Source organism: Dromaius novaehollandiae, chromosome Z (assembly GCF_036370855.1).
Source record: "Dromaius novaehollandiae isolate bDroNov1 chromosome Z, bDroNov1.hap1, whole genome shotgun sequence".
In the NCBI taxonomy this organism is placed as follows: Eukaryota; Metazoa; Chordata; class Aves; order Casuariiformes; family Dromaiidae; genus Dromaius; species Dromaius novaehollandiae.
In genome coordinates this window covers 29,741,177-29,754,186 of record NC_088132.1, presented here as the reverse complement: position 1 = coordinate 29,754,186, position 13,010 = coordinate 29,741,177, and the positions used below count along the sequence as shown (strand labels likewise).

General features: G+C 41.9%; 1 protein-coding gene across 4 annotated transcripts in view; it reads right to left on the bottom strand.

Moving 5' to 3' along the window:
* The window catches only part of LOC112978757 (BDNF/NT-3 growth factors receptor), a 201,910-nt gene that overhangs the window by 86,139 nt on the left and 102,761 nt on the right, over nucleotides 1-13,010 (bottom strand). For all 4 annotated transcript variants that reach the window (XM_064502656.1, XM_026092447.2, XM_026092446.2 and 1 more), the window contains one exon: nucleotides 246-434. In XM_064502656.1, coding sequence (XP_064358726.1) covers nucleotides 246-434 — 189 coding nt within the window. The remainder of the gene's footprint in view (nucleotides 1-245; nucleotides 435-13,010) is intronic.

The window sequence follows — 13,010 nt, the reverse complement described above, 5'->3', positions numbered from 1 at the left end:
TATGGATCGGGCTTTGAGTATAACGCTGCTAACTTCATTGATTCATCACAATGGTTGAATTTGGCTTTGACAGATGTAAAGCAGTTCATGCCATGTGCCCCTTAACAAATTTCATATATTTTAAGTCCACTCCACCCTTCCACTCCCAGGAATTTACACTATTTTTCTATTAGCTTTGTTAAGGAGCCCCAGAACCTGCACAAGGCAAATGAATGACTGAAAGACATGCAAGCATCGGTACTTACAGGTATCTGGCTTGAGCTGACTGTTAGTAATCCCAAAGTACTGGGGATTTTCAATGACAGGAATCTTTGTCATCCCGATGATGACTGCGTCCGGACCCCCCTCAGAAGAAGACGGAGTGTTACTGCCATTTGAGATGTGATGGAGGGGACTTGCCGAATCGTCGTCATTGCTGATAACTGAAGAAGGACCTGGAGTTAGAAACAAAGAGTTCCCTGTAACTCAGCAAATGAAAATTTCCCCTTCCTCAGCCAACGCCATTTTCCTTCTTTTTTGATCAGTTTGTCCTCAGTCCCCCTGGGAAAAGTTCTCTTTATGTATGTCCCCTGCTCATCTTACCTCAGGAATTTTGTATGTCTGGGTGGAGATGGAGAAATAGGAGAAAAACTTTGGTAGGCTATTAAGAGTGAGAATGTGATGAAAATTATTTTCTTGATAGACCACCTACACTGAATATGTCAAGTATAGTGTGTCTATGGGAAAGATCTCCAAATCTGAGGAACTCCCTCTATCATTCTTAGAAATAAGCTATGAAATACACCCATTAACTGTTTTTGCCTTCTGCCCTATTCAGATCATACAGCAATAATGCCTTTTCCCACAAAGCTGGGGAATGTCCAGCTTCCCTTTGAGGTGACGTTATACCAAGACAGCAGACATGGAGGCCATAGGCTCATTCTCATGCGGGTAGCAGTATGATTTCTGATGGACAAAAAGGCTGAAAGTCAAAATCCAAAGGACAATTTGGAGAGCCACAGTAGGTGCACAGCAAACACTCAGAAGAGCAGTGGGAAAAATTCATCCCATCCCACACACTACCATGAGATCTGGCGTCACTTCACAGGGGCTCATACAGCCCAGGGGAACATTTCTCTGGCTTATAAGGCCCCATCAACACCTGAGTCTAGTGACCTTCTAGAAAGAGAGGTTTATTTTGATCAGTAATTTAGTGATACTTTTATTCTCATTTTGTGCTTTATATTTTTTAATGGAAGTACCATGGAGATAAACATTATAAATGGATTTAAAAAACTGCTTAGCACAGAGTGTTCCACTTGTGTGAGCTGTAGGGGCCTCTGATACAACATCGAGATTAACACAGATAACATTTGAAATCTTGCAATTTAACCCCTACTAGTCCAGTTTACATCCAGAATTCAAAGAAAATCACAATCACCATGAAACAATGACAACCTTTTGCCTATCTGCCCACCAAAGAGCCAGTAGTGAACACAATTTTCCAATGTCAGACCATTCTCTGTTGATGTTAAACAAGGTTTCAGGGTGGCATTCACATCTCCTAATGTCAACAATCAAAAAATTAAGCTAGAAATAGATGGAATAATTCACTGTCCGGAAATGTCTATTTTAGCACAGCATCCTCCAAAGACACCTGTGTTTGCCCTGCAGGTGGGAGTGAAAGGCAGGACAACAGCACCATTCACAGCAATCAAAGAAGAGGGTAGCAGAGAGGACTTTGGGGAAGATGAAAAGCTGCGTCTCATCCAAGTTGACAGCTACTCCTTTGCAAAACATTGGAGCTCCAGACTGAGGGTTTAGATTGGACAGAAGAGGACAGCACAGAGGCGAGAAAGGGATCTAAGTATCACCTGAACATATGTGGCATCTGTATTTGCAGGCGAAATGGGGGTGACGCAGAGGATGAGGACTAACAGCACGTCCTGTGGATACTTCATGGAGGACGAGAGAGAAGATGGGCAGGATCTACCATAGCACACACTCAATTACAGGAACAAGACGAGAACTAGAAGAAGCCCAGACACAGCAGCCAAAACATGGCAGCTTTAAAAAAAAGAAACTTGGACTCTCTCACAGTTTTGTGGCTCACAGTATCATAACAAAAGCACTTTATCATGACATGGCATGGCTCACAGGAATAGAACTTAAATAATCTTGACATGCTGCTATTTCAACCCTCGCCATACAGGCTCAAGCATACTCCCACCTCTATCCAGCTTTCCTTTCTCCTCAATTGGTTTAATGGTGCATAAGGGAAATGTTCTCATTGTTTGAAAAGGTACTTCCCCCCTAGCCTGAAACATTAGAGGTAATTTTTCAAATGCCTTGCACTTCACTGGAAAGTCACTGTTGACAAATGTAAGCGATGCCTAGATCTCGGCAATTTATCAAGTGAAATACTAATACCAAGGCTGTTTTTGTCATTACTGATCACCCAGATCCTCAAAAGATTGATTCTACTAGGAAAGCAGCCAGGATTAAGAGGTTTTGGTGAAGATTTTTCTAACGAAGTGCAGAGACTAACAAACTGTGGGAAAGGGTCCCTCAGATGGCACGCAAGATATATACGTGAAGTCACAGCACTGTTTTGAGCTGCACTAGTGTTTGCATTCAGTGGAAACAGAGTGCAAACCCATGAAAAACCTCATTTAATTTTTCTAGAAAACATCCTGATGCCCCCAAACTTTCTGAATTTCAAGCTAATGGCACCAAAAACTAGGCAGAAAAATGCACGTTTTCTTGGGTCCTTTTGTACTTAACAGCTTTAGTATGAGGGTCAAATCCCTTCCCGTACAGCAAACAGGCAAATTCTTTGGGCTGTGTAATTTAATAGAGGCACTTCTCTAAGCCTTTTTCAGGCTTGCTGTTCGCTGCTTCACAGGAAGAAGGTTCCTTTGTCATTGTTTGCTTTCAACACACATGCAACGATGGCAAGAAAAAGTGTCCATTACACATTTCTAGGACAGTAAAGCAGGATAATGAATAGAAACTCATTCTGTTCATCAGATCATTTTCGCACTACTCTAAGACCCAATTTGTATGGTGAGCTATTTTTTCAATCAGTAAAAACTGCAAAATGCTGCAGGTGAAAAGTAGACACCTGTTCTATAAATCTAATTATTCAATTAAGCTAACTGGTAAAGCTAGTCTTCCGTGTGATACGAAGTAGACCCCAAGTATATTTAGCGCTCTGAAGTAGCTGAGGAAAACCTGGAAAATGAGGTGATGCCCGATTCCTGATGGTTTGAAACATTCTAAGAAACGTTCAGCTCTGGGAAATTTGTGCAGTATCACTTAGCGATCCCTCTCATTTATAAGTAACCTTCTCATGCAATGGTCTTTGGAAGTAGTTGTTCATCTTCAAAACTCCCATTTCCATTTGCTGCATATTTTTTCTCTAATTAAGACAATCGGAGTTCAACAGATGGAAATTTTTGCGTATCAGAAGCAGTTGAGCTCGCATCCCTTCAAACATCCACTTTGCTGGGATTTTTTGATAACGTGACTGAACTGGTATACAAACTATTTCCATGCACTTGCTTATGTGCCAAACTATCTGCTTTCCGTGAAGTTACATTTCATTTTCTGCATGCACTAAGTCACATTATACTTACAGGCCAGCACTGCCGCTGACTCCTCACAGCAGCAGCCCACGAGTGATATTCCACTAATGCAAAACCATTTTCCAGAATGCAAGATGAGGCCATCATCTGTGCTGGCAAGAAGCTAGAGCTACCCTTTCCTGAATTTGCACTGAGCACCAAAAGGTAATGTTTTAAAGCACCTTAAAGAGTGGTTTTGTCCTGATTAAACGGGGTCACTTAATTACTTTCCAAACGCAGAATGAGCAGGATAATTACTTGCAGTCCCCTATTATTGATTCTGATCTCTAGACAAATCTGCTGTTGGTGTCACACCTGAAAACTGAAAGTTTTAAACAAAACGTCTTTGGTGGAAGTGAAAATCACAGGTCGTCAATAGTCATTACCCCACATTCAGCTTCAGCTTTTAGGAAAACTCCAGAGGCTTTCTCCATCTTCATATATGCTGCCTAATATCTTCACTTGATTTCACTTTAGAGCACATTTCTTATCTTGAGAAGATAGAAGCTGGAGCCAGATAAGAAATGGTATCCTGCCTTGGAGGAAATATATGAGACCTACATATTGCAGGGCTGAATTTCTCCTCTCTCTCATTCTGAGCTGAAAAACTGTCCATTTTGCATTGCCCAAGCCCAACAAAAATCTCTCCCATGTACAAAAGACACTGCTCTCTGAAAAAGTGGAGACATATGAGAAAACCAATTCTACTCTAAGTTGTCAAGTTATAACAAAGCCAAAATACTCCCTGCACCTCTAGGTTGTGAATGATCCTTAGGCAAATGGTATCAGGAGAGGCTGAAACAGCAAACTTCCCTTGCTCCACATCCCACAGAGAACTGGAAACACACTGTTATGAGGCTCACAGCTTGCTGTCACCAGTGCCAGCATGAGCCACCTCTTCCTGAAATACATCTCATCTCCACACTGTCCTTGACCCAGCTGGTACCAACACACTTGAGTTTGTAGTTGTACCTTCTTTAGCTTTAGAAAGAGTCATTCTTACAAAATTAACTACTTTCAAAGCATTCTGATTTTTTGGGCAGGAGGAGTTTTGTGGTTATAAAATAGATCCTTTCCTTCTGCTCCTATTACCACCAGGCTTAATGCAGTTTTAACATGCACTCTACCAAGACCTATCCACACTGACACTTGTTGGGGCTAGGTTTTACTTTCTGTTATTCCAGACTTCTGCTAATACTTAGGTACTTGGCTGTGGCAACACATCTGACTACTGGCTGCCACTGAAATAATCCACATGAGCTTACTGTGTATCAAAGTATGGAAAGAGTCCCAAAGTGAATAACAGCATGGCTCAAATGCAGAGAACCAGAAACAACATATGGTTTTGGTTTGCGCTTGACATGGCCTTGCTAGCACATATTCTCAAACTTGAGTTTAGACAGTCACAAACGATCACTCCGTCCATCTTCTCCTTCCACCTACTGTGTCAAAGATACAAGCAATTTATTGTATGTTCAGAACTATAACAAGATCTCCTGGAGGCTACGGTATCCCACGTCCTCCCTGCCATGCATGTCTGAGCATCACACGCCACTTGAACTGTCTCTGAAGTTAGGACCAACGGCTTGCCCATGCGAGGAGGCAACAGGTGCAGCAATAATCAAGGACAGCCCATTTTTAGCTTTGTGGTTGGAGCTGTGTAGTTATTCCAGAGATGCGTCTGCTTAGTCAAGTGTTACACGGCAGCTCAGGTAAAGAGGACTGTTTTAGAGATAACTTTTGTACTGATGCCTTAAAAACCATGGCTCCTTCCATGAAAAGGGAGGTTGATTCCTGGGAAGATTTCTCAGTAGATCTTGCAGTAGCATTGGCTCTGCTTCTTTCAAGCTCTTGATCCCAGAGGAACAAGTACCGGTCTGCGCAGGGACATGGTAATGGCGCACCATCAGGCAAAAGCAGGACAAGTGCATGTCACCAACCAGCATCAGCTCGGCTGGATTTTGAGGCCATACTGAATCTTCTCTCTTTCTCCTTTTGGGAGAGGGGCGTATTTTTTCACCAGCTAAATAGCTTGTTCTCAAAAAGCACTTATACAAGCTTTCTTTCCCCAGGAGACTCACATATTTGCTGTAGATTCTAAGTAGTTCTTTTTTTCTGCATGATTAAAAGCCAAGTTTTATACTTCAGTCAGAGGAGAGAAACTTTCCTGCTATCAAGATAGAATCCAAGCTTCTTATCAGAACGTCTCCTTTTTAGCTGAACTCTTGAATCTCTCTTACCTTTCACTCTCTCTAGCAGACAACTCATCACTCACAGCTGGACATGCTTTTTTTTCCTTTTTGACTGAGGTGCTATGAGCTTTACTTTGAATGCTCCTTTGCACTCCTAAGTTCGACAAGCATAGGCAGCTCTGATATCGAATAATGTTTATGCACTTCTATTAGACTGAATAAGAGAGCCCAGCCTAATATAAAGCAATACAATCATAGCAACGTTATTTTATATTATTGGTTTCTTAAATGCCGCATGCTGAATACATGGAATTGAATTAAAAAGCATAAATAGAACACAAAGAAAAAAAAATATTCAAAGCTAGTTGAATAATCTTCCCAAAGACAAACCTGTTTGACCGCACTCTGGGCAATGGAGCTGTTCAAAGTAAATTCGGACTCTACTGCAAATCCGTTCAGAGTGGACTTAACAAAATGACGCTCCTTGCTTTGCAGCTGCTGATGCTTTTAATGTGAGAAAGTGCAAGGCAAGGTGATAGTATGCTTCCTCAGCAGTTTACCTGTGCGGAGCAAGAGTATTTCTTGCCTCCCTCACCTTCCAACCACCCCTCCTTGCCTCATATCCCCAGTCCTGGCAGCTCCCCTGAACGCAGCCATTAATGCCAGCCTCAGCACTATCCTCCGCGTATTCACTGCCATTCGCAGCTGCCGAATGAGTATTATGGGGTTAATGCTCCTTTGCTGCTAGTGAAGAAAACGCTGGAATAAGATCACCCCCAGAAACACTATACCAATTCTATCCCACTGAGGCATAACGCTCTTCGCAGCTTGAACAGTACATGTCCTTCTGTCCCCGTGCCCAGTGTGCAATGCACCGAGCCAAGAACTATGCTGTGGACTTTAAGTTTGTGACTCAGAAAACAGAGACTTGTCAGGCTAGGGTGTTTAGAGGATAAATAATTTTGTGTCTTCCGACAGGTACCATTAATCTGTTTAACTGATTTGCATCCAAGTGCTTGTTTAAGCTTGTACTATGCAGCTTCTTGACACAAGGTGAGAAAGACTTTCTGAAGCTACCCAAGATGTTCGTTTGCCATTCAACGAGCTTGTTCACAGGAAGTCGGGTGGAAAGAAAGGAGGTTGTTCCAGAGAGCTGGAGACCTTCCCGACACCCCCCAGCCAAATGCCCCTGCTCCCTGTCAACATGCACTTTGGAAACTCTCCTTCCAACCACCTACAAATTACAGAAAGGAGGGGGCTCCTCAGAGATTGTTGGCAGGAGAAATTGGCTGGGAATAGAGGTTTAAATTCAAGCAGCAGCCTGTAGGAATCTGTTCACCTGCACCCATGGCAAAGCAATGTGGAGAAATTTGTTTGAAAATAGTGATGGAGCCATATCATCACCTTTCACTTGGGTGATCAAGCCTCCAAGTGTTTTCCATGTATTTCCACATGAAAATCCATGTTTTGTCTTTCATTATTTGTTACAGCTTCACGAGAAGACTAAATTGTCTTATTCTCATTGTAAAGCTTTGATGCAGAGAAAATACACTGCAGTGACAGATTATTTTCTTTCCTACATATAATAATTTAAGTGTACCCTTGAGGGTAATTAAATAATAGGTATGTTAGTCAGCTTTACAGTACTAAATTTTCAATGCTGCCAGGTTTCAAAAGGTCAGTCACACCAACTTAAATGCCTTTCCCCTAAAATGCATGCTCCTCTTGCCAGAAAACTTTTTATTTCAAATGCTTGACTCCTCCAGAAAGCGAGGAACAAGCAATCTGGGCAATTTCCATTGAAACGACTGCGCACAGATTTTAGCTACTCAAATATTTCATCAGGCTTTTCTGTTGTTGCTTTGAACCGACAAGAGTCACAGCGGCATATTTGTTTGCTTCGTTTTTATTCCGGAGTGCTATTGTGAAAGAAACCCAGTCAGTTCTAATTAACTGCCTTTTTTCGCACTAACTCATCTATATTTTTACGCACACACACACCCAGGCATCCCTTTATGCACAAGCCTAGAACAGTCCAGAAGTCGCAATATCTGCAACAGCGGTTTCCACTTAGGGAAAACTCCCTGTGATCTCCTGACGGGTCCCTCCACGAAGCACGTCGCTCGCCAAAACCCAGGCGACCTGCAGGACACAAGGACGGGCGCACAGGCCACAAGGTCCAGGGCAGGCTGGCGCAGCAGCTCACCTGCAAAACCTTCTCTGCAGCATGCAGCAGCCCTGTAGGAAAAGCAGCAAAGCCTCTGAGCATACTGGGTTTTTTGGTGTCATCTCTGGAAGAGGGAAAATGAGCATCGCCACTGGTCCTCCTCCATGCCAGACTCTCACCAGGGATGCCATCAGCACAGTCCCAGCCTGCAGCACCCATTTCCTTCTCCCCTCAGCCAGGACAGGAGGCGTTTGTGTAACAGATCTCACGGTCACAATCTGGTGTGCATCTTCAATGCCTTAAGGACCATAACCAATAAATCCTCATGATTTGTCCTCAGCGAGGTGCATACCACTACTATTCCCGTTTTGGAGGCAGCTGCAGGAGCTCTGCGCCGATGTGCCCAGCAGGGCAGGCTGTAGCTTTGCCAAAGTCACGGCCAGGATCCGGGAGGGACTGCTGGCTCCGGGATCCCAACCCGCAGCCCCTCCAGGATTACAACCCTCTTTCAGCTATAGCGTAACTGGTAGCTATAAAGCTGTCCACTGCTTCATGGACACATCTCCACTCTCTGCAGCTCAGATGATACATCTCGTCATAAAGAATGATGAATTTGTGGCCTCTCATTATTGGTAGTCAAATGAAATGCATATCTGAGGCAAAAAACTAGCAAGGATGTGGCATATTTATCAATACAAATATGAGAGTCAGAGAAGTAAGGATACAGAGCAGCAGAAAATGTGAAAGAAAGGAGGAAAGAAAAAATTATATATCTTTTTAACATAGATCACCAAGACCATTCATTATAGCTGCCTGCAGGTTTGGATATCTAAGAAACATGGGTAAAACAGCGATTTTTCAAAAATACTACAGTGCGAAATCTCAGCAATAAGAATAAAGATCAGCTGAAATGCGCTTGTTGGCATTGAGCAAAAAAGAATAATTCAGCCCAAATTAAATCCTTGTTGCCTTGCATTTCATTTCAAACTATTTAATTCAACAATCTCTTCCCACTAGGCTTTTCATAAATAATTTAAGGGTTAACATTCCCATTCCTCAGGTTGGGTACGAGGGGTACGTGAGCAAGTACCTGTATAGAATGAGTTCCTCAATTGTCTACAAGATAAATTCAATACACAGAGAGGCAGTAGAAGTTTCCCCATGCTGTCTAGACAGTTAGACTTTATCTGAGAGAAGAACAAAGCTATATGAAGTTGTCAACTGGGATAATCTTGCAAATTCTGTTTAGAGAGAGATGGTTAGAAGATATGCTAGATAGGTAGATAGGGTTAGAATGTGGAGAAATGCTCCCTGTTATTTAACTTAACTTGTTCGAAAAAACCCAAACACATTGCTAATGAAACTATTTCCCCCCTTTAAATCTTTTACAATTTATTTCTTCAAGTTCAGAGGCACTATTTACAGGCCTCTCCCATCCAAGAAAATCAACTGAGAACATGGCACGAAAAGTCATAAGAATTGTCAGAGACCTAGAAAATACAAATTTTGAGGAAAAACTGCAAGAATTAGGAATTCTTTTATCCTAAAAAAGAGATGTCTAAGGAAGTATATGACAAATAGCCTCTAAATACATATCCAGACCGCTGCATATGAAGGGAACAACCTCTATTTCATGTCTATGCTGGAGAGCAATGAGAAGTCACACAAAATTGCATCAAGAAAGATTGAGGCAAAATGTTAGGAAAACTTCCTCAGGCAATGGAATTGTTCATAAAAGATACAGAAATCTCCACTTCTGGAGATCTTGAAGACAAGTTAGACAAATATCTGCCAGGAAAGATACAGGTTTAGTTGATACCAGCTTAGCACAAGGAATCTCCCAAGTCCTCTTCCAGCCCTAATTTTCCATGATACCAGAAAAACAGTAAGACTTTGAGGAGTCTTACTTCAAATACTTTGGTCGCTTCAGATGTTGATTTATGTCTGTTCAGAACTGAATATGGCCTACAGCTGAATAAATATATAGTATAAATACTACATACAAGTATATATATATGTATACATATATACACACACACACATATACACATATACAAATATATATATACAAATAGTATAACCTACATACAATACACTGCATTAGAAGGTTACTTTTGCAGGCTTCAATAGCAAAAGAGCTTCAGTGAGCTGAGACACGCATCAGGAATATACGAATCCACAGTCCATACCAGATTATTGCTATTAGAATGCAACTTACTTAACTGCATTCTTCACATACAATTACTTGTACTTTTTCCCTCCTTCATCTCAATTGCTTCTGAACAGCTTTTATTAGTGGAAGTGTTAGCCACATAGCACTATACCACAAAGTCCTGTGCTATTTTTCATTTTCTGAGTGATAGATATCTATAGCCCCCAAAGACTGCATGATTTATAAAATCAACACTGTATCACATTGAAATATACCTCTCAATTTCCTTCCAACAAACATGCCTACGTAATAGCTTTCAATTAATTTTTCATTAACATCCACACTAGCTAACCTAAACAAGACAATCTGCACAGAAACAAAATTAAATGGTTACACACAATCAACTCAAATTATAAGCAATATCTACAGAAATGTGGTATCACTATTTACTCAGCTCTTACTGAGATGATCCTGCAGCCCAATTAAAGATTTCTTAGACTTGCACTGAGTCCCAGCCCAGCTCCTCTTCATCTCCAAGCATTCCCCATCCTTGAAGACATGCTCTGAAGACAAAATCCCAAGACACTTACACCTGAAAAGGAAGACATGGGAAGCTGATGAACTAACAGTCCACCAACCATTCCCAGCCAAGTACTCTGCTGTCCCCCTGGGTTCACCAGCTTTGGGTCCTGACAGCCCAAATTTCGCATGTGGTCAGGAGGCACGATCCAGCCCTTCAAAGAGGGCTCCTGGAACAGCAGGAGGCTTGAATACATAGGAGAAGCTCTCTAAAACTGGCCCTCTTTGAGCATAAAGCAAGGGACAGCCACTTTTCTTCCAGAGTCTCAACACCTGACATTTTACCCCAATTTACATTGCTACCAATAGTGAAACTGATTCTTTTTGTGTCTCTATCACAGTAGCCATTTCAGTGGCTTTCTTTACAGCTTCTATCCCTAGAGCATTCAGCAGCAACACATCCCTCTTCGGCCTCCAAACAGAGCCCTAGACCCTGGCCAGAAATCCTCACCGCCCTGCAAAAGACAGTTTTCTGGAAACGTTTTTGGTGCTCGGCAATTACATGCCACTGGAAATTCAGGAGAAATATCCTATTCAGGAGAATATCCCATTGCTCTCTGACACAGAGCAGCCTTACCAACACGCTCACTCTAGCATCCAGTGGATTTTGTGCATCTATAAGAAATCGTAAAGAACAGTAAAGCAATTGCTTTGCTTTAATGTTGTTGTATCTTTTTAGGATTATGCTCAACTAGATCTGTCGGGACATTGTTTAAAAAACAATTCAGCTTGGGAGAAGGAAGCAAGCTGAATGGACTGCTTGGAAGAACATCCCTGCCAATACAGCTTCAGATTAAAGACATGGAATTGCCTCAGAACAACACACCTTTTCCTCAAGCACAATTCCTAAAGCAATGAAGACTCAAATACTCAAAACCCTCCTCAAATACAGATGTTAAAAATTACTACAGCAAAGGGCACCCATGGATAGAAAGGCATCACTTCAAATTTCAGTCTGTCCCAGCAGCATCACTCACAGACTATGGGATTAGCTCTACAAGTTGGCTGACTCATCCCTAGATGTTGGTCTTCTCCTGCTGTTCACAGCCACCTCCTCCTCCCTGCCACATGATGCCTCATCTCCTTGAGATTCCCTCCTGCCACCTCTCCTCTGCCAGCTTCGCTTGAAATTGTCTCTGTGGCCTACGCAGAAAGCTGCCTGCACCACACCAGGTAGGTCAGTTATCCTGGAGGCAGCTACACTACAAACCAAGATCTGGCAGTTTTGCTACAGCAGATTTGAAAATGGATGCATTTATAATAAAACTGGTTACAAAACTTAATAAGGAAGTTTTGCTGAAATAGTGGAAGCATCATTGTTTCTGTTCTGCAGGGCTCTACATAAAGCAATGTCTCTTCAAGATGCTGCATGAAATATTTCCATAAATAACTTCTACATTGCCAGAGACTTTTTACAAGATTTCTCCACTGACTTTTTTTCTGATGTGTGCCCTCTGCTCATTTTCTCACCTCTTCCTTTTTGAAGAGTTTTGCCTCCCCCTCCTAAATCACTTCTCTCTTGACCGCTTCTCCTGTTTTGACGACCTTCTCTTCTTCTAACATCTCTCTGGATTATCTTAACTCTTTGGAGACATGAACTGCAGCTTCCTGTCACCTTACACAACACTTAGTACATTCAGGTCACAACTCTGAGCATGGCCTCCTGTGATGCTCTAATTTATATGTTACCATAAAATAGCATTAGTACTACTTACTCTCAGGTATTTTAGGGTGACAGTCATTTGTACTCAGTGTCACTTCCTCTTTTACCACAAATTCAGTCGTCTGTTTCTTAGCAACAGATTTATCGGAACATATTTACATGGGAATCCAAATACTCTCAAAAAGGAACTGCTAAAAGAAGCTGCTTATACAGCCTTATTCATGGCCATTAGAGGCAAATATTACAGTGCAGAATATAATGGCTTTGTATTTGAATCTAGTGATCACATGCAGAACATTAGCACTGACTGAAGTAGAAGACTGTATAAACTTTCCTAATTAGTATATCTCCGAGTTGATCTGCAAAAACAATCTTCTTGTCTTTGGAGACTGCAAGACAAAACAAACTGTACATAGCCACAATCCTCTTTTGCACTGGACTGGATTCAAAATTGAAGCCTGCAGCAGTCGCATACAAACAGGTCTCAGAGGACTAGACTGCAAAAGGCAGACACATGCACTTCCCACATGCACGAGAAATGCACACCCTTACTTCATGCACATCACTATTACACATCCAAGTATCAGACTTCAGTGCAGGAACACAGTCAGTTAGTATTTACTACTCTGGGGTGAACACATTTATACAATTT